The 21,679-nt window shown below is 39.2% G+C and overlaps 1 protein-coding gene across 5 annotated transcripts in view; it reads right to left on the bottom strand.

Annotated features, from left to right (window-relative positions):
- The window catches only part of reln (reelin), a 515,746-nt gene that overhangs the window by 397,481 nt on the left and 96,586 nt on the right, over positions 1–21,679 (bottom strand). For all 5 annotated transcript variants that reach the window (XM_046864386.1, XM_046864387.1, XM_046864388.1 and 2 more), the window contains exon 3: positions 21,112–21,235. In XM_046864386.1, the coding sequence (XP_046720342.1) occupies positions 21,112–21,235 (124 nt within the window). The remainder of the gene's footprint in view (positions 1–21,111; positions 21,236–21,679) is intronic.

The following is a 21,679-nucleotide window of genomic DNA, read 5'->3' as shown; positions in this document are numbered from 1 at the left end:
CTCTGCATTCTTTCTATCCAACCACCTTTTTACACTGGCTGTATAACACTTTTACTTCAAAATTACACACAGTTATAACACAATTACTTCCTTTCTATTTACTTAATTTCTATATCACTTTTTACAATGGACAACAATTACTTAATCTCTGACATTTATTTAATGTAATCAACACAGCATAGTACAACTCTAACTACAAAAAAATAGAAAAAACAATGTAAAAAGTGTACATAAAAACAAAATGGAACAATTATTAAATCTCAAACCATATGTATTCACAACAGAAAACAGAACAATTTTCAAACTAAGAATATGTACCACTTTTTTATGTCACCCTGGATAAGGTCTTTTGCAAAAAGCCATAAATGTAAAATGTACCAATTAAGAAAAAATAACATTTATCAATATTGAATTTATTAGCTGCAGGGGTAGAAAAGTGATAAAAAGAAACCACTGGAGAAACCATAATTAATTAAGATAAGTAACAAGGTTAATTGGCAACAGGTCAAGAACATTATTGTATCTGCTTATCTGCATATTTATATCTGCTATAAATGGACATTCGGTGCAACCCAGATAAGGATGGGTTCTCTCTTGAGTCTGGTTCCTTCTCAAGGTTTGTTCCTTATGCCATCTTGGGGAGTTTTTCCTTGCCACAGTCGCCACCGGCTTGCTCATCAGGTACAAACTTACTTATAAAGAGCATATTCACTTTTAATCATCACATTTTCTGTGTAAAGCTGCTTTGAGACAATGTTCATTGTTAAAAGCGCTATACAAATAAAAATTAATTGAATTTAATTATTGTTTGAAAAAAGTATTTTACACAGTCTCTTAGAACTAAAGATGGGTCACCAATTGTATGTATTATGAATATCTCATCTACACTACATAACCATGAACAAACACTAAAAACCTGGAGAAATCCCTTTGCTCTAGGGACAAGAATGAGTTTTGAGCCCCTGGCAGCACTGCATCAAAAGCAGGCATGGTCCTGCAATTGAATCACTCCATAGGGTTAGAAAAACCTCCAGAAATCATTCATTTCTGGAAGACATACAAATTCAGGTTAAATATGTATGATTAAAAAATAAGAGGCATTTATGCACATATGCAAAATATAAATAATATTTTAAAAACGATGGATGGTGTGGGAAAGGGACATTTTGGCTTATTATTAATGCTCAGTTAAAAACACCTGGAAAAGCTCCATCAATGCTGAAAGGTATATACATTTCAACATTCAACTTTTTTACAGTCACATGCTGCATCTATTCTACAACACATAATCTATAACACCCTTACTTTGTAATAGAAGGATCCAGTATGCAGTCCAGACCTTTCACCAATTGAAAACATTAAGTGCATCATAAAATGAAAAATATGATAGAGAAAACTGCTGAGCGGCTGAAATTCTTTATCAGAAACAAATGGGACAGCATTACTCTTCCAATACTACACCAGCTGGCCTCCTTAATTGCCATACATATCCCAGACCAGGATGAGGGGATGCAACACATTTGTAAACATTGCCTGCTCCCAACTTTGAGACATGTCATGGCCATAAAATTCAAAGCTACCATATATTTACCTTTAAAATTTTTTCTCAGTTTAAACTTTTGGCATGTTTTATATGGTCTATTGTAAATACATTTTGGGTTTATGAGATTTGCAAATCAATGTATTCTGGCTTTTGTATTTTTCCCAACTTTTTGTAATGGCAGTTGTAACCAAAAAAGTCAAAGAAATTAAATGAAACAAAGATATGAATGCTTATTAAAAACAGAGCAAATAGATGTCAGCAATATCATGTTAATCACCTCAGCCCCATACATCGCCCTCCTGCTGTAGACACCCACTAAACCATGTGTGACATTTCCCCACCACCTGCCATGGTCTATGCTGCAATCTGGTCTGTGAGCTGACTCCATCCAGATGGGACAGAAAATCTGCCACTATCATCTGTTTTATAGCCTGTGGGCTTCTTTGAATTGTGACTGTAATGCATTTCTCTACAGTATTTTTGAATCAACAACTGGGTTAGAAATTGTGAAATTGTGAAATTTGGCAAGGCCAGCACACCAATCAGCACACCAATCAGCACATGGATCAATCCTTTTTCCTGCCAAATGAATGGCCTCAGCCAGCAAGTAACACTGCACTCATGCTGATTAGAATTTAGCCACTGGGCAATAGCCACATTCCTTTAGCTCAAAAACATAGTAAAAACTATTTTCTCTGGGAGGTTTGATCCTACATTAAATTGGTAAATTACCAAAAACAACAACATTAGCTTTCCATAGACTATTGCATTCCTAGAGGGCCAAAATTTCCCCCTAAGAATTTTAAGAGGTTGCACTTTATTTAAAATATTATTCATGAAAATGTTTAAGGATTCACCTCAATTTAAATGGCTTATATAATCCCAAATTGATTTGCCAATACATGCAATACAATTATCCCCATGCATCACCTCAGAACAGTGCTTTCATTTCATGTTACTGTACTATCTGTTTTTTGCCCGACTTTATTGATTGCTTTATGGAGCATCCATGTTTAATGATGCCTGCCCGTGTTTTTCCCCATGCTTTGGACTGGGACCATAATCTCTGGTTTGTCCATGACAAACAATATGCTGAGAATATGTACTTGTGTCCTAAATCTTTACATAAAATATAGAAGTAAAAAAGTTTTTAAGAAATTAGTGTGTGCTACAGTCTGGTAAGACATGCTACCTCTTTTTCACAATGCTGGTTTTTTTACCCAACATTCCACAAATATTATTTTCCTGAGGGGAGCCTGGGAGTTCAGGAAATTCTCCTAAAATGCTATTCTGCAACACTGTAAATTTTATTTTTAAAGCCTGGTGAGTCTCAAACTTAATGATAGAGACAGAATGTTTTACCTTGTTTTAGCGACATTTTAGCCTAAAAACAGCCAACAGGGATAACTGTTTTGAACAAGGTTAAAATAGTATTCCAGCCACCTGAAATGAGAATTTCCAATAGGTTTGGAAATCAGTGCTAATAGACCAAATCCTTACCACAGCCACATTTCATTTAACCTACATGAACTTAAAATACTGAATGGTCCTTAATATTCACTGTCTCAATATTTTATGAAAAATGAAAGAATCAACATTTAACAACCTTCATTAAAAAAAGTTGGGTAAAATGTAATTAAAAACAGAATGCAATGATTTAAAAATCTCATTAACCAATATTTTATTCACAATATAACATAGAAAACATATCAAACTTGTGCCAAATTAGGGAAAATAAGTTATTTTTTTAATTAATGGCTAAAAACTATTTAAAAAAATATATATATAGGTCAGAGCCAGGTGCTGGAGTATTCGGAAAAGAACATTGTCCTATTTGTTATGATACAGGATTCTAGCTGCTCAACAGTGCTATTTCATTTTATAATATGTTTTGTTTCATGATGCACAATGTTTTCAATTGGAAAACAGTTCTAGACTCCTGGCAGGCCAGTTCAGCACTTCGACTACAAAGCCATGTTGTTATAATAGATGCAGTATGTTATTTAGCATTTAAATGCTAAATATGCAAAGCCATCTCTGAAAAAAGTCTAGTTGTAAGCATTTGTTGCTTGAAAACCTCTCTATGTATAGACCCGCACTACAAGATTCTGTATCAGCTTCTTCCAACAAGCTGTCAGAGCCCTGAACACACTGGTGCCAGCCATCAACTTGCTCCCATCTGCATAACTGTGCACTATTGACATTAATGGGCACTTAATGGGCATTAAACACACACCTGCACTCATCTACTTTCACTGTGCAAATGTGAAACATCTGCAGACATCTTCACTCAGGGACTTTAACTGTTTACTATAGACATTTATTGAATTCTGTTAAAATATGCACATTGGACTGTTTACTGCAAATGTATGTTTAATGTTTACTGTTGTTGTTGTTCAGTATCTATGCACCTTGGTTGGTTAGTAACAACATTTTGCTCTTTTGTATACTATGTATGTGGTAGACTGACAATAAAGCTTGAGTTGAGTTATATACTGTACATTTTACCATTAATTTTGCCTTGCCAAAAGTGCACGCTGTCCATAGTTGTCCATAATTATGCGTAATTGTCTATAATTAGTAATTGTCATTACAAAAATCATACCTATTTTTAATGCAGTGCCATGTGAAGGCCCAAAAATCAAAGGCATTAGATATTCATTTTCACTTTTGCCCCTTGTTTACATACATTTCTCTAGATTTATTTTAATCTTTCAGTGATATGTACTGTAGATGACATCTTCACAAAAATTCAACAAATCTTGACACACTATTCTGAAATAATTTCCCACAGATTTTCAAACCTCCAATTTTTTTACGATTTTGACTCTGGCAAACAAAATGGACTATTTGAACTGTATTTAGATACCGAATGTAAGGTAAGAGACTGTTTTATGTTTATTTTCACCAAAACATGGCTACATTCCACCACTCCCTATAGCACCATTCATGTGGAAGGGAAATAGAAACTATGATAGCCGAGGTAAATATTGTGGTAAAGTTGTACATCAATTACATTTGGTGAATTATCACTGAATTACCTCCAGCTACTGCTCTGAAGACTTCTGATGTTGAAATGCCAAACATATTACTTGCCAAGAGAGTTCACAGCTGTTAGCATCACAACTACATATATTCCTCCTGATACTAATACAAAAAAGTTAACACAGTGGAACCTCGTATAACGAGCATAATTCGGTCCGGAATCTTACTCGTAATGCGAAACGCTCATTAAGCGAAAGTTTTTCCCATATAAATTAATGTAAAATACAATAATGCGTTCCATGCTGAAGGGCCACAATGTCCAGGGACAAACGCACGGAAGGATAGGGAGAGATCCAGGGTGCGCTTTGGGGAAAAAGCAGAGCCAGAGTGCGGGTGAATGAGGGGTTTATGTAATAGCTGGGGATGAGTGGATAATAAGCCCCAGGTGTGCACATTTGAAGCCGGGAGCTTCAGGGAAAGCGGAGGCATGACAGCCGCCGAATTGGGCGTGGCAGGTGGATTCCTGACAGACACATTACCTAATTCTTTTTTACTAGAAAAATGACAGCATTATCAGTGAATAAATTTGTAGCGTGGATAGCCACCACCTTATTAGAGTGATGCTTCTCAATGTACGATGCAACAGTTTCCCATGCTTTTAGCATTTCTATTCTTGTGGCTTTTTCTTCATTTTGCAAGAGTTATTAAACTTTGCACAAAAAAATCACAACTAATGTCTGAACACAAGTTTGGAAAAATGTGTGATCACAAGCGACACTAACATGCTAGCGGAATGAGTGCTAAACACAGACTGATGTAGCACTCGTTTTGTGAAATGTTGCTCGTTAAGGGATCCATTTTTTTGCAATTTATTTTGCGAATTACTCTTTAAGCACGGTGCTCATTAAGCGAGGTTCTATTGTAATAATGATGATAAGTCGGCCTACAGAGAGCAGTTAAACCAACTTATTGTCTGGTATGACAACAATATATATTCTCTGGAGAAATGTGATTTCGTAATATTTTGCACCTTAAAGACAATGAAAGACAATTGAGTTCAGTTTGACAATGAATATGAATTATGAATATAACTTGAATGTAACCTTATGAGTTCACCTCTATTGAGAAAGCCAATGGTTACAGTTGCAAGGAAAAACTGCCCAAGTTTTTGAAACCTTGAAATGAGATCCTTGAGAGGAACCAGTCTCGGAAGAGAACCCATCCTCATCTGGATTACACCAAATGTCCATTCAACTTGTTTCCGAAACATTCTGAAACGGAGAATAGAACAGACCTCCTTGGACCGGTTTATTAAGAAAAGGCCTTTAGTTGAAAGTGAGTAAAGTGTGGCGAAAAGGCCAAGAACTTGTGAAAGCGAAGTCTGTGAAGAAAATATAATATAATAGATAATCAAAGAAGAATGAGTCTTCCATCCTCCTCCGCCTATCTCCTCTACCATCCACTTCCGCCAGTGTCTTGGTTAGCTCAAGTTGTCTCATTTCCAAGGTAAGTACACTGTATAAAACCTTATTATATCTTTACATACTCTTTCTATTATGTTTTTATACAATATTTGTTATTGAGAAATGTATTTTTATTATTTGATAAGATGAAACATAAAAAATTAAGGGCATTTTAAATATTTTCAATAAGGAAAATTGATTTGATGTGCGAACAAATTGAGCTACGAGCTCGGCCACAGAACGAATTTAACTCGTAGGTCAAGGTACCACTGTATACCATATTTTTGAGTCTATAAAAATATTTTTTCTTTGCTTTTATGTGTAAGTTTACTAACACTTTTAACAATATTTGAGACTGTTTTCAGCTTTGTTGAACAGCCAGACCTCTGTGACTGCATCAGGAGGACAAATCAAATTTGTAACAACCAGCAAAGTGCATATATGTAAAGTGAACACATTTTTAAAAATCATGTAATCTTCATAATATATGAATATATCATATATTATAATATAGGTGAAGATATCATAATATAGGCAAGCATATATTTCAAGCTGTTGCCTCAAAATTTATATATATATACCACTCAACTGTTGGACAAAGTTCTGAGTAAACTTGATAATAACCAACTCCTGCACTCTGATCGGGCTTGTGTTCCTTAAAATTACTGCAGCTGCCATTGACAATATGGTTCGTTTTAATAAAGTAAATAATGTTAGGGTTAAGAGTTCACTGATCATTGTCACTTAACTTACCCTAATTTCCAGACTATAAAGCACACCCTTGTATAAGCCTTTTTTCATAAAATTATGAATTTTACAAATATTTTTATTTTTAACATAAACAAGCGGCACCTTGTGTATAAGCCGCAGGTCAACACTGAAACTAATGAACTTTACACAGGCTTTACCGAAAGAGAGTGTCTGTTACACGGTGTAACTGGTGAAATATGTTGTGGCTCCTTTAAGAGCAGAGCGGCATTTTGGTAACAGCACGTCACTGCATTCTGCCGGTATTACTGCGTGTGCCTGTGAGACTGAGGATTATGCACTCATTATTTTCTGATGCTCATTTCTAAGTTTCTTTGACTCACCCATATTGCTGTTGCCAAGAAAAGTAAAAAAGCACAGGTTTTGGAAACCTGTCTGTGCTTATACGATTTCATTTGCAACTGGAGTTAGCGAGCTCGCCCTTCACCCTGACTCAGCACGTTACAACGGCTTGTATCTAAACAGTAGCCTACCAAGTAAGTCATTGTTCACTGTCTTCCTCCTTCCTTTCACAACTATTTCTCTCGGGAGTTTATCTTTTGGCATTGTCGTGCGTTTAAAAATCAACACTGGTGGAAGTTTTTCTCCCGAAGCCTTTCAGCTCAGAACACAGGTGAGGTGCGTTTTTTTCGTTTCCGTTCGGACATTTCATTGGTCTAATGTTATGTGGTTCAGTTTTTTTGGCTTGAAGTTTGTGAAACCAGGAAAAACCCAGGAAAAATCCATAAATTAGCTGCTTCGTTGTTTAAGCCGCGGGGTTCAAAACGTGGGAAAAAAGTAGCGACTTATAGTCCAAAAAATACAGTATACATTTAAATAGGGACTTATTTATGCAGTCTGATCTGTACAAATGTACAAAGATTTTATTATGGTACATTTTATTGTTGTATTTTGGTTATTACTTTAATATAACTTCAGACACCATTATTAATATTTTAATGTTCAAAAAAAGGAATTTTCAAGACTTGTACTTTAATGAGAATGGCATTGATAGGAAATAATTTACAGGAAAGCATATACTTTCTAGTATTTAAGTTTTATATAAAAACAGACCCCTCCAACTTATGACTAGCAAAGTTAACTATGCAACAGCCACTAATGCCACCCTAATTAAATACTTCAGCATCAACCAACCTTCCTGTAAGTATTCCTGTAAGTTTTTCTACATTTATTTTGGTCAAGTAACAAATGAAACAATATGAAGAGTGTAATGTCTAGATTAGGTATTGCAAAGTTTTTTTGTAGCAAACCACATACAGATAAAACAGTACCAGTGTTGACAAGTGCTGACATGTCCAGAGGTGGCAGTTTAACCTTAGTGTAAAGATAACGTCTCTAGGTTACGAATCTAACCCTAGTTCCCCGAGGGAACGAGACGCTGCGTCGTAATGCTTTGCGAACGCCCCTGCATTGTCTGCACTCTGAACCACATGTGAAATCTGACCAATAGGCCAGTCTTTGGTGGGTGACGTTGCGTAAACCAGGAAGCTACAAATGGCTGCGAGATGGTAGCGACGCTAGCTTCTGCAAGAGAGAAGGTAAGTGCCACAGGGATGCAGGGAGTGTGGCACGGAGACACAGTGTCTCGTTCCCTCTGGGAACTAGGGTTACAGCCATAACCTAGAGACGTTCTCCTTTGAAAACTCGAGCTGCATCATAACGCTTTGGGAATGAGTGTCCAATCACGCCACACTGACCAGACCCTGCCTAGTGTGTGAGGGCCTCAGCACATGCGTGTAGGACGGAGTGGCTCTAAGGTCAAGGTCAGCAGACAAACCGGACATAGGTCAGTGGGGTGGACCAACCCGCAGTGTCACAGATGTCCTGGATTGACACTCCAGTGGACCAGGCCATAGAGGCCGCCACACTCCGGGTGGAGTGAGCCCCTATTAGGGGCCATAGCAGGCAGACAGCTGCTCCGACTTCCTCCATGGACTTGTCCTGTGGAGGTAAGTGTCCAGTGTTCGCAGACTGGACACAGTCGTTTCTGTCGCTCCTGGTCGGGGGCTATGAACGGAGGAGGGCAGAATGCCTGTAACACGACAGGTCGTGTGGGAGCTGTAGGCACCTTAGGTACGTACCCAGGTTTCATGTATAAAAACACTTGGCCATGCCAGGGGCAAATTCCAGGTGGGACGGGGCTACGGACAGAGCCTGTAGATCACCAATCCTCTTCAGGGAGGAAATTGCCAAGAGGAAGGCGGTCTTAACCGACAGGAACCTAAGGGCCACCTCGGCCAGGGGCTCAAAGGGGGGCTCAGATAGAGCCGCCAACACAACTGCCAAGTCCCAGACAGGCACCCTGGGTCGCAGCCCGGGCCTCAGCCTCCGGGTGTTGCGGAGGAAACGTGTCACCAGAGGGTGCCTACCCAGCGACTGATATATGCCGCTATGGCGGACACATAAACCTTCAGGGTTGAAGGGGTTAATCCTGTGGCAAACTGCTCTTAGAGTAGTGCGATTGGGGGAAAGGCGTACAGGCGTAGCCTCGGCCATGACTGTACCATGGCATATAGCCCTAATGGCTGAGAACCAGATGGGACAGTGCGAAGTCTCCCAGGTCGCAAAAAGATCCACCTGGGCTCTGTGGAACCTCCACCATACCTGCTCCACCACCTCGGAGTGGAGTTGCCATTCCCCAGGCCTCAGCCCTTGTCTCTACAGGGCGTCTGCTCTGACATTCAACCGTCCCAAGATGTAAACGGCTCTCAATGGGAGGAGTTTGCCCTGGGACCACAAGAGGACCTCTTGCGCCAATTTGTACAAAGAGGCGAAACCTGAGGACCCCTGGCAGTTGATGTACAAGACCACCGCAGTATTGTCCGTGTGGACCAACACATAGTGATCTCTCAGGTCTGGGAGGAAGTGTTTCAACCCCAGAAACACAGGCATCATCTCTTGGCAATTTATGTGCCACGAGAGACGTGGGCCGCTCCACAGACCTTGGGCGGAGTGGCCACTCATGACCGCTCCCCACCCTGTGAGGAAAGCGTCTATCGTTAGCGTTACGCAACGACAAGGGGTCCCTAAAACGGGGCCTCGGGACAGAAACGTTGGGTCCTTCTATACATCCAAGGCTCGAAGGGCACGCCGCGAGACCTTGATAGTAAGATACGGATTCCCTCTGGGGGAGAACCCTCTGCCCCGGAGCCACCACTGGAGGGGCCTCATGTGAAGGAGGCAATTATAGGAGTGGAATTATACTGGACTCTGCCGCCATGAGACCCAGCAGCCTCTGGAACTGCCTTACAGTGAGTGGCTGGCCTTCTCTTACTCTCCTGACTGCGGTGAGGATGACTTCAATCCGGGCGGGAGACAACCATGCCCACAACCTGGCCAAGTCCTACACCACGGCCAAAAACGTGGTTCTCTGTACTGGAGAAAGCGCACTCTTCCGCCATTCAGTCTGAACCCCAGTTCCTTCATGCAGGCAAGAACGACATCTCGATGCCAAACTTCCTGGCGCTCTGAATGAGCCAATATCAACCAGTCGTCAATATAATTCAAAATGCGGATGGCCTCCCGGTGGTGCAGGGGAGGGATGGGCACCGTAGCGTGAGGTGTACATGGTCCCCACAACCGTAGACAGTCAGAATCTACACACCACAGCCCGTTTGTTGGAGGCGAAGGTGACCCTCAGGTCAGCCTGCACCTTCTTGGGCTTAGGGCGTTGCCGGGGGCCCTTAGGCCCTGCCCCCGGAGATTGGGTGGCAACGCTCTGCTTCTGGGCCTCGCGGTGCCCAGAAGGATCGGGCTGGGGCGCAACTCCTTAATTTCCCCGGCCCTGGAGCTAAGTCCCTCATCCAAATCACGTAGCAGGTCAGCCTAGTATGCCTGCAACACACCCATGGTGTGGAGGCAACCCACAGCCTGGCCTGCTGCCGTGTAAGCCTTCCCTACAATGGCTGCACGCAACGGCTTAGTAGGGAACACCGGGGATTTTAGCAATGATGCTATGCTAGGGGAGAGGTAGCTAGCTAGCGTCTCTTCCACACGCGGCATCGCCCCGTAGCCACACTTCTTAGCCCCAACCACGTTTGTGTAAAGCGAGGAGTGTTGAGAAAAAGTATGCGTGGCATACCTCGGCGTGCAGGTCGGGGAAAAACGGAACGCCCCTGTGTCAGGAAGTCACAAAGGTCATCAAGCCTACCGGGTGCACGCTGCTTCTGCCTCTCCACCGGCCAAGCTAGATCCAGCTTGGACAGGGCTCGTGTCACGACCTCGAGGAGCTACTCAAACAGCACAGGCTGTGAGGAGTCCACAGGCTCACTAGCATCCATCACCTTATCTTTCTCAGAGGGAGAGACATGTAACACCGTGCTGCACGTGCCGGGAGAAGAAGCAGCAGCCTGCTTCCCCGAAAGAGCAGGTCCTAGATTCAGCAGGAGAGGCTGGAGAGGACTCATCTGACTCCAAACCCGCCGCTAAATCGGCCTGCAAGCCCCACGTGCGCCTTTCTTCGGCAAGAGTGGGACCAGAGTTGCGAGGGAGAGAGCTCCTCTCGAAGAGGAAGAGCAAAGCGTGCGCATAGCCATCTGGCCGCAATGCGAGCAATCGTCTCCTTCGAGAGCCGATTGAGCATGCTCCACTCCCAAGCAAAGAACACATCGATCGTGCGCATCCTTCCCCGTAATGAAACAGGGACACGGATGGACACATTCACTGTATTTTTGCTTGCCAGCCATCACTCAGTCAGAAAAACACAGCTAAACAGTACTTACCTGAACAAGCAGAAGCTAGTGTCGCTACCATCTCGCAGCCATTTGTAGCTTCCTGGTTTACTCAACGTCGCCCACCGATGACTTCACGACTCGCCTATTAGTCAGATTTCACATTTGGTTCAGAGCGCGGACAACGCAGGGGCGTTCCCGAAGGGGAACAGTGATAAGTTTTATAGTCACAACCAATAACAAAACAAAATGCGCTATGAGAAGAGGGTGTATATATATAATCATCAGAAGTTTGAGTCAAAATTTGACTCAAGTACAATTAATACTACTCATGAAAATAATTACTAAAGTACAAGTAAAAGTAATCATGTTTAATGTTACTTGAGAAGGAGTAATAAAGTGCTTAATGAAAAGACTACTTAAGTAGTGAGTTACTAGTTACTTTGATTAAAATAAAGGATAATACTATCGGCTATTAGACTACATTGAGACCTGTAGGCCACACCCCTTTTTGAATGTCTGTTATGTTTATATGAAATAAAAACTGTAGGTTGAAGATAAATCAGAATATTCCAGTCCTGTAATGGGTACAATAACATAGAAATAATAAATATCTCTCTCATACACACACACACACACACACACACACACAAAAAAAAAAAACACCACCACAATTTTCCTAACAAGTTTGTATCTTTATTTTCACATTAACACAAAACTGTCAGCATATGCATTTAAAGAAGACAAGAGAAATCAACAGAACAGAGTAACTGAACAGAAAGGAAAGTGTGGGTGTAAAGTGAGTGTGTGTTTGTATCTAATAGTGTGTGTGTGTGTGTGTGTGTTTTCACATATTTTGTCTTGAACTGTCACTGTATTACTGAATTTTACAGTTGAATTTTACCATTAACTGACTCTTGAAACATATGAATATGAATACTGAATACATATGAAATCTTAAATACATATGAATATGATACTGCATATGAATATGCAGTCTTGAGCTTTAATATGTAAAGCAAAAAACCTACCTGACTAAAAGGTCTCTTAAAGGTGGCAGATGCTGGTATGGCAGTGTTTAATTTGAGAGAAAACTTCTTGATTTGAAAAGCAATGTAACAGATCCATACCTCCAGTTGATGGACATGAAAGGTACCTCTCTAGCTCTGCTGCTTGTGAGGTTCCCTTCTTTATGGATGCCAAGAAGTCATTTTCAGTCATCTTCATCTGACTGACTGCTGTTAGAGAGGGCATCATTTTTCATGTTGGTCTCCAAATGATTATTTATGTAGTTACTGTAAGTCGTATGTCAAAACACATATACACACTTTAACCCTGGATATTCCTAAATATTGTATTTCCTACACACTACCAGCCCAGACTTTAAAAATTATAAACTATAACTCAATGCGAGTAAAACACAGACAATATTTCTATTATTTTAATGCTAAATAAATAAAACTTCAATTAACAAAAATATATGCATTACCTGCTGTCAAGATGCTCTGTACAGACTTTGTATTCCAGCTTCTTCAGCTTTTCCTGCAACTGGTGTTGGCAGCAGAAAACCCATATGGGCAGATGATTGGAAAAGGTTTGGGGCCATTGCAACAAGCTTCATTACAGCAACCTACTTAGCCAAAAATCCTATTTGGATTGAGCCTACACCATAAAGCACAAAAGGTTAATAATAATAATAATAATAATAATAATAATAATAATAATACAGTTTAACTGTCTTGCAACTTACATTTTTATATTTAATGCTGTGCATATATTTTGGATTGCTTGTTTCCCTTGTTCCCTATGAATGCACACCACCCTTTATACAGCAAGAATCGGTGAGGTCCAGTGGGTCTGAATGGGTCATACTCATATTCCACAGTTTCAAAAGCCAAGACTGTCCTGCTTGTTTTATTCCACAGTGCAGTGCATTTTGCAAATGCGGACTCTGTTGTGGCATCAACAGTAGCAATAAGATTGAGTAGATGGCTGAAACACATCTGATGTCTGGGAAGTTAGTATTCCAGGCCTTATCTAAAATAGAATACATATCTTGATAATCCACCTCCAAGTCAATTCTGTCAGATTCATCATCAAGGATAAAGTCTCTTGTGTATAAAGATAAAGTCTCTCTCTCTTCTTGTGCCTCCTCTGCCTCCAGTTCTTTTTCTTCTTTCTCCTTGTAATATCATTTAAATGCCTTTAAAAAGTTTGAACCACTATCTGTAGTCATCCTAGTGACATTTCATCTACTTTTGAACTCTGAATGTATTTACTCTACAGCTGGAGCCAATACATCTAATGTATGTGATCATGTAAGGTATCTGCAAGTCAAGGCCTCTAAACACCTCTAAAAAAATAAAGCTGTTTTGTCTATGTAATGTTTTTTTTAGTCATGATTGTGGACTGAGGTTGCAGGTCTTCTACAATTTTCTTAAATGATGGTATTTCCACATCAGAAAATAACTGGATGCCTTCACAAACAAAATTGACCAACATTTTGTCATCCCCAACATTTGTGGGGTTTTTTTTGGCAAAGACAGTATAAGCATTAATGATTTTTGTATTCTTTGATTGAGGTTCCTTAAACATGGGTGATCTTTGCTTTCTGAAAATTAGGAGTTCAGCATAAGACTTTAACTTGTTTCAGTGAATCTTCTGATAAACTAGTGTATATACAGTACATATCAATTATTTTAAGATTTATTATAGATTTTTAAATTCATCTGTTAAATAGCAATTATGTATCTACAGGCACACATAGATACATGGTTGGTGGAATGTAACATGAAATGAATAGCATGTTGGCTACATTAAACCATAAGTTTATAATGGCTAAGTATTACATTTTAAAATATATTTTATTTTTATAAAATACATTGAAATTTATGCATTTGGCAGATGTTGTTTATCCAAAGCTGTGCACAAACTACAGTTGATTTATAGATATAAGCAAATGCAGTATCTCACAAAAGTGAGTATACCCCTCATATTTTAGCAAATATTTTAGTATAAGTTCTTAAGGTACAATACTAGAGAAATTAAATCTGGATATATTAGAGTAGTCAGTCAATGTGCAGCATGAATAGCAGTACATATTTACTGTCCTATTTAAATAACTAAACAAAACAGCCATTATTCCCAAAATAGCTGGCAACCAAAGTGAGTACACCCTAAATGAAAACTGTGTCGAAAGTGTCAATATTTTGTGTGAGAACCATTCCTATCTAGCACTGCCTTAATACTCCTAGGCATGGAAATTCACAGTAGCTGCACAGGTTGTTGCTGGGATCCTTTTCCACTTCTCCATAATGACATCTTGAGTTGCTGGATGTTAGACACATGGTGCTTCTCCACTTTCTGCTTAAGGATGCCCCACAAGTACTTAATAGGGTTCAAATCTGGAGGCATACTTGGCCACTCCATCACCTTTACTTTCAGCTATTCAGTTGTCATTTTGGCGGTGTGTTTGAGGTTGTTTTCATGTTGGAAAAAGCTAGGCACAGTTTTTGAAGGGAGGGCATTATGTTCTGCTTCAGAATGTCACAGTACATGTTGTAATCCATGTTTCCCTTAATAAACTGCAGCTCCCCAGTACCAGCAGCACTCAAGCAGCCCCAGACCATGATGCTCCACCACCATGCTTGACTGTAGGCAGGACACAAGTTTCTTGGTACTCTTCAACAGGGTGTTCACACACATGCTGGACATCATCTGAGCCAAACAAGTTTATCTTGTTTCAACGGACCACAGAACATGGTTCCAGTAATTTATGCTCTTGGACAAGTTGTCTTGAGCAAACTGTTTGCCAGCTTTTTTGTGAACCAGCTTCAGAAGTGGCCATGCACACCAACATGTTGCAGTGTGTGCCATATGGTCTGAGCACTGACAAGCAGACCTTTTACTTCTGCAACCTTCAAGGCATGGCTGGCAGCACTCTTGAATCTGTTTTTTGAAGCTAGCTTTTGCACCTGACGCACAGTAACTTCTTTGATCGACGCTTGCAAGGCCTGCAAGGCCTGACAAGAAGTCCAAGATGGCTTCCAAGTGGAAGCCATCTTGGAAAACCTTTGTATGACCCTTGCTACTGTACTTTAACTGTAAATTCATGTTTCTAGGTATGACATATGTTGTCATACAGCTGGCACAATATTGTATACTAGCTTAAAATATAATGATTCATCACAAAAGAAAAAAAAAAAGAAAAAGAAGACAATATGTTAGATTTTATATTACGGTAATGTGAAACTTAAAAAAATTTACCTTAAAATAGGCATGACAATAACACTTACCTCAACATTCTTTCTTAAGTTGAAGCTGGAATTCCTGTACACTGAGATGCCAACTTGAATTTTTTATGCATACAGCAGGTATTGCATTATGTAACTGTTCTTTTTTTAGCCCTTGGAGTGAGAACATACATTAAAGATAAGGCCATGGATGTCCTGATTCCACTGACATGCTTGTTTCTTCCCTTTCACTGGCAACTATCTTCCAGAACTAAACATGTTTAAAAGTGAGTGGTTGACGAGCTTGATTTATGCTCCTGCAGAATATTGCAAGACTCACAATGTCATTATAAGTAATGTGATAGAAACAAAAGATTGAAAATGCATATTGTTTATCATCATTTAACAATAATGGCGAAGCACAAAGGAGTATATTGAAGTAAAAGTAAATACTTTATAAAAAAAAATCACTTGAGTAAGAGTATTAGTGAGACCAGTTTAAACTACCCTCAGAAGTAATTTTTTCTTTTCCCAAAAACGTAAAAGAAGTAAATGTTACGAAATAAATGTAGCATATTAGTACACTTCTTTGATCATTTTATTTGGTTGTAAACAAAATACTTTTTTACGGAAGGGCATTGCATTCACCAAAAAAAAAATGTACAGCCAGGATCTCATAATTATGAGATCCTTATCTCATAATTATGACTTACTAAGTCATAATTATGACTTAGTATCTCATAATTATGAGATCCTTATCCCATAATTATGACCTAGTATCTCATATTAATGAGATAAGTTGGGGCAGTCTGTGGCAGGGGAGCATTTTAACGCATAACACCGGACCTGAAGTTACTGCATTTTTGCTCGGAAGCACCTCATTGCGCAACAGTGGAGCCGTAGAAGCTATTATATGGTTTAGCTTGATAACTGTATATGTTAGTGTTAAGATGGTTCTCACACTGGTTCTCTAAACACATTCCTGTTATCTGTTCAGTGTCTATAGGATCTTTATGATGTGAGTATGTAAGGTATACAGGAAGTCTTTATCTGGGCTCATCGCCGGGTATTATGTCTTCTTACCCAATCAGGAACAGTTTTAGCTCAGGTATTTTCCAGTGTGTGTATATACACTTGTCTGTTATCTGCATTAAATTAAAGAAAAACATATACGCCATTCTGTGTGCTGTGTGATTGTTCCCTGATCAGAAAAGGCACCACGGGCATCGCAGATCGCATGGAAAACCTCTCCAAGAATGAAGTTTTGTTTGGTCATAATAAAAATCTAAAATTATATTAGTTTAATTAGCTACTTGACATTTCCTCACTGACCTGCCGTAATTTAGTTACGGTAAGTCTTGCTTTAGTTAACAGATACGGGGCAATAAATATAAAAAAAACTTTGGATCTCATTAGTATATATATATGTATATATATATGTATATATGTATGTATATAATTATTTTATTGTTTGTCACACACACACAAACAAACACACACACACACACACACACACATCATATATTCATACCATACATATTAAAATTTCAGCAGTAGTAAAAGCACTCATGGGTCTCATGGGTAGAGGCCCTACATAAATTAGACAGAGCCTATGAATGTTATTGTATAAGACAGCTAAAAGAACTTTCTCAGTCCCTGATTTGAATTTCATTGAGTTACATTCAATGACAGAGAATTTATAAGCAACATTTATAATAAACAATTCTCTTTTGACTGTGGATTCTCTGTGGATTACAAATTCCTCTACGAACTGGCTGTGTCATTCACAATGACAGCAATGTAGACTATATATTCAAAATCATCTGCAGTCTTGTGCTTGCTTCTGTTTTACCACTAGGACCCACTTACCCACAGCAGTAGATGAACACTTGACACTGTGATTGTAAGCATTTGCTTTTTGCCCCTTTTTTTCTCTCAACATGGAGTTAAGCATTCACCAAAGCATCTCTGAGACCTTTTGTCAACAACTTAACACAAGTGTCATAACAACTGATCTCTGGCTCTTTCAATATCTTTGTGAACATCACACTTATAGAAAGGTGTAGATGTCTCCTAAATATTAGGCACAGTGGGATGTAACCTGTTGTCTTATGTACTGTACAATTATACCTAAATATCAGGAATAAGATAAATTGTAACCCTCTGGAGTCTGAGGGTGTTTTTGACCCCTGAGAGATTTTGACATGCTCTTACATTTGGTTCTTTTTAGTTGCTTTTAAAATATAATATTGACAAAAGAGTTATTACATTGTATTCAGCACAAACTGGGCTACCATAATATGTAAACTTATATGTGTTTGTTTGTATTTTTGACAAAATAAGGTTTATGCGTGGTTTTTGAAAAAGCAAAAAAAAAACTCACTGAAATAAGGCCACAAATCCTATAGTAAACATGTTTCCCCAAGACTTTTTGAGGACAGATCTTCTAATGTAGGTTTTTTTATTTTTAATCATGTGAAAATCATCCTGCCTGCTCATTCACATTAAACAATACATTGATTTAAAATTTAAAAGACACTTTCTACTTTGAAAGGCCATATACGAAGAGGCGTCGACATGCTGTGACTGACAGCTTCGTAGACAATGGGTCGCATAATGACCTGTTGAATACATAATGAGCTGTGGATCACTGAGCCAGGATCTGAGTGAGAAGTACAGTACTACAAGAAGGAATGTGTTTTCTTTGTGTTTATTAAAAATACACATTAGCAAGGACAGCATTAAAAAGGGAATTGTGTAACAATAAAACAATACAGTACAGTATGTATAAAAAATAAAGAGTGCAACAAAAACTAACACAATACATTACAGTAGGGTTCTGCAAATCCTAGTCTGCAGGGCTACAATACTATGCATTAAATAATAATAGTGTATCCATTTGAGGAATCGGCAAGAACAAACAACTTGGACCCCCACTTAGTTGGCTTGGCTTTCATGTACTGTGTCCTCCAAGTGTTAGCTTTGCGTGCTAAAATCCTCTCATCCACGGCTAAATGTCTTCTAGGATGATAAATTGCTTTGCATGTCTTACGGATTGTGTCCATAAGCAGTTTCACTCTGAACAGACGGTCATGTTCAGATGTGCCCCTCTTTCTGTCTTTTTTTTTGTCTGCATCTGGGTGACTCATGCGTACATTCCACGAAATTGTCCTGTATCTGTCTCTTGACATAATTGTTGCTGGAAAGGGAACTGTGAAAATTCTGCTCTGTCGCCAGTAGTCTATGATGGAGGGCAACTTTACCATTGCCATGTAAAATAAGAGCCCAATGTAGTGATACATCTCACTCACGGTTACGAAGACCTCAGTTGAGGTTCAGGTTCACGTGCAGGCAGGAATCGCAGAGTCTGTGGAACTGTGTCATTATCTGTCTGATCCTTCCATGACATGGTGGTCTGTGTGTGCTGCCTTTGCCCTTTTTGGAGCAGGTGCCTGATCACATCTGTTAATGAAACACACACACGAACATCACTAATTGTGTCATTGGTAAAGTTGTTTGCATAGGTCATACAATGCAATAATGATTCAAACTAAATATAATTTAAGAAAATACAAAATATGTACTTACTCAGGATGATTCTCGGTCAAACTCAAAATGGAGCGACGCCTGCGTGGCCTAGTGTGAGTTTCCAGTAAAGGCAAGGGTGATGCAGCCACATTCCTAAAAATAATTAAACAATATATTTTAGGATGATGAATGCACTTCAACAAAATATATTTGTTAGCATGCATTGTACAGCCTATAGGCCTATTTGTTGATGGGCAATAGGACAGATAAATGTTTGTTGATGGGCCATAGACCATAATGCATCTCAGACATTTACACCATCACCATTTACAGCTGAGCAAATAATATTGTCATTGATAAAGTTGTTTGCATATGTCATACAAAGCAATAATGATTCAAACTAAATATAATTTAGGAAAATATAAAATTTGTACTTACTCAGGATGATTCTCAGTCGAACTCAAAATGGAGCAACACCTGCGTGGCCTGGTGTGAGTTTCCAGTGAAGGCAGGGGTGATGCAGCCACATTCCTAAAAATAACCAAACAATATATTTTTCAGTATTTTTGATGAATACACTTGAACAATATATATTTGTTAGCATGCATTGTACATATAGCATTTACACCTCAGCATTCCGGAACATCTGTGCTAACTAACACTACATAACAGCCTTTCAGGATGATCAGTGACACTAACCAAAACTGAACTGAGGCTAAAATATAACTTTATATAACGTCAACAATATTTAGAGCATACAATTACAAACAGTTCATGTTACAAATGAGCAGATATTAGCAGATTTTTGTTGTAACATTAAAAAGCAATGCTGACAAAAGCTAGGCAGAGATGTCTACAAACAATATGAGTTTTATATGATCAGAATGTAAGACTAAATAACTTACTCATCGTAGCAACTTGCTGGAAAGTCCTTGCTCTTCAAAATGCAAACGCTCCTCGTCGGAATCGCAATCTTCTTCGGATGAAAAGGTAAATTCTCTGGCATTGTTTCATGCCACTGTCCGGGGGGCTGTGTGTGACTCAACGTGTGAACTGTTTTACCTGTGAATAGCGGGGGGCGTGTCCGCTCGCAGCTCATTATCAGATAATGACCTGCGGTGGAAAATCTGTGCCTCTACTTGGTTTCACATGATTTATATTCATTGGAAACATATGTTTTTTTATTTCACCGACTTATTCTAAAACTACACACTTAAACTGTCTAAAGATATATTTTTTATTTCCGTGTGTCAGCTATTGGCCGAGTTTCAGCGCTTTTTGATGACGTGTTTCTAAACGAAGTTTACGCAGACAAAGGCGACAGATGGCGCACCCTGACTATTTTATTCATTTAAAAAAAATACAATGTTTTGTTTATATAGTGAGCATACACATATGAAAGTAGACCCTTTACAGATTTAAATGATGTATTACTTTGCCATTTTTGATCAAATATGACCGAGCAGTTTAAGCTCATTTTGCTGGCATCCGGAAAAAAAAAGCATGTTTGGGCGCCGGCGGCTCCAGAGGGTTAAGTCTTGTTTGAAAGTAAAAGATTATGGTCAACCCTACAGGATTCATAGTTTTCAGGCAGTATCATCAAAGACAAGAAGACAAATCAGTTAAAAATCTTAAGCAAATAAGTAACAGTGGTTTGTACAAGGACATCTGTTAATAAAGTGAAGCACTCTATGACTGTACACACTGAACACAATTTTTATCAAATACAAACAGAATCGATAGAAATAGTATAAAAACTGTCCAAGTTATGCACAAATTGCAGATCTATCATTATCTCTAAAGTATTAATGTTTACCCATATGACCACTAGAGCATTTTCTCTTTAATATTCTCTTTGTAATGTGTTAACAGGATAAACGTGTTAAAAACATCCCTAAAACAAGCAACATACAAACACTTACAAGAAGTTTATGCAGCCTGTGCCAGGTGGTGGGGCAATCCACACAAAGCTGAGACTGGTAGTAGGCAGGTGACTCACATGGGATGCCACAACACTGCACACAAACTGTTGCTCTGACACCTGCCCTGTAAAAGAGAACAAAAAAACAGTAATCATTTAAAGACAAGCAGCTCATAGAACAAAATGCAACCCTTCCATTGTCAAGTTTAAAACCTGGAAGACTAATAATTTTCCTAAATTAAATGAAAAGATATTTTCTTGTATTTTATTGAAACTTCAGATTTACATTTGTACAGGTTTTTAGGCATTTAACATTTCAGCAATTTAAATCTATGTCTCCAACTTAATGTTTCACAGCCATTACTTCTATCACCTCTAAGGTCTATTTTTAAACAACCCACAGAAAGGCCAGAGGGCCGGGGCACTCGGAGGAGGGCCCTTCCAAACGTCCAGGGTCAAAGGGGACCCGGCTGGAACCGCCACGAAACCGGAGAAACTCGGGAAGGACCCGAGGCAGAGCGAAGCCACCAGCGGGGGCTGGAGGCGGAGCGATGCCCTCAGCGGGGACT

The sequence above is a fragment of the Silurus meridionalis genome, chromosome 13 (assembly GCF_014805685.1).
Source record: "Silurus meridionalis isolate SWU-2019-XX chromosome 13, ASM1480568v1, whole genome shotgun sequence".
Classification (NCBI taxonomy): domain Eukaryota; kingdom Metazoa; phylum Chordata; class Actinopteri; order Siluriformes; family Siluridae; genus Silurus; species Silurus meridionalis.
Note: the sequence above shows the minus strand (reverse complement) of the source record. Positions and strands in the feature narration are given on the sequence as shown.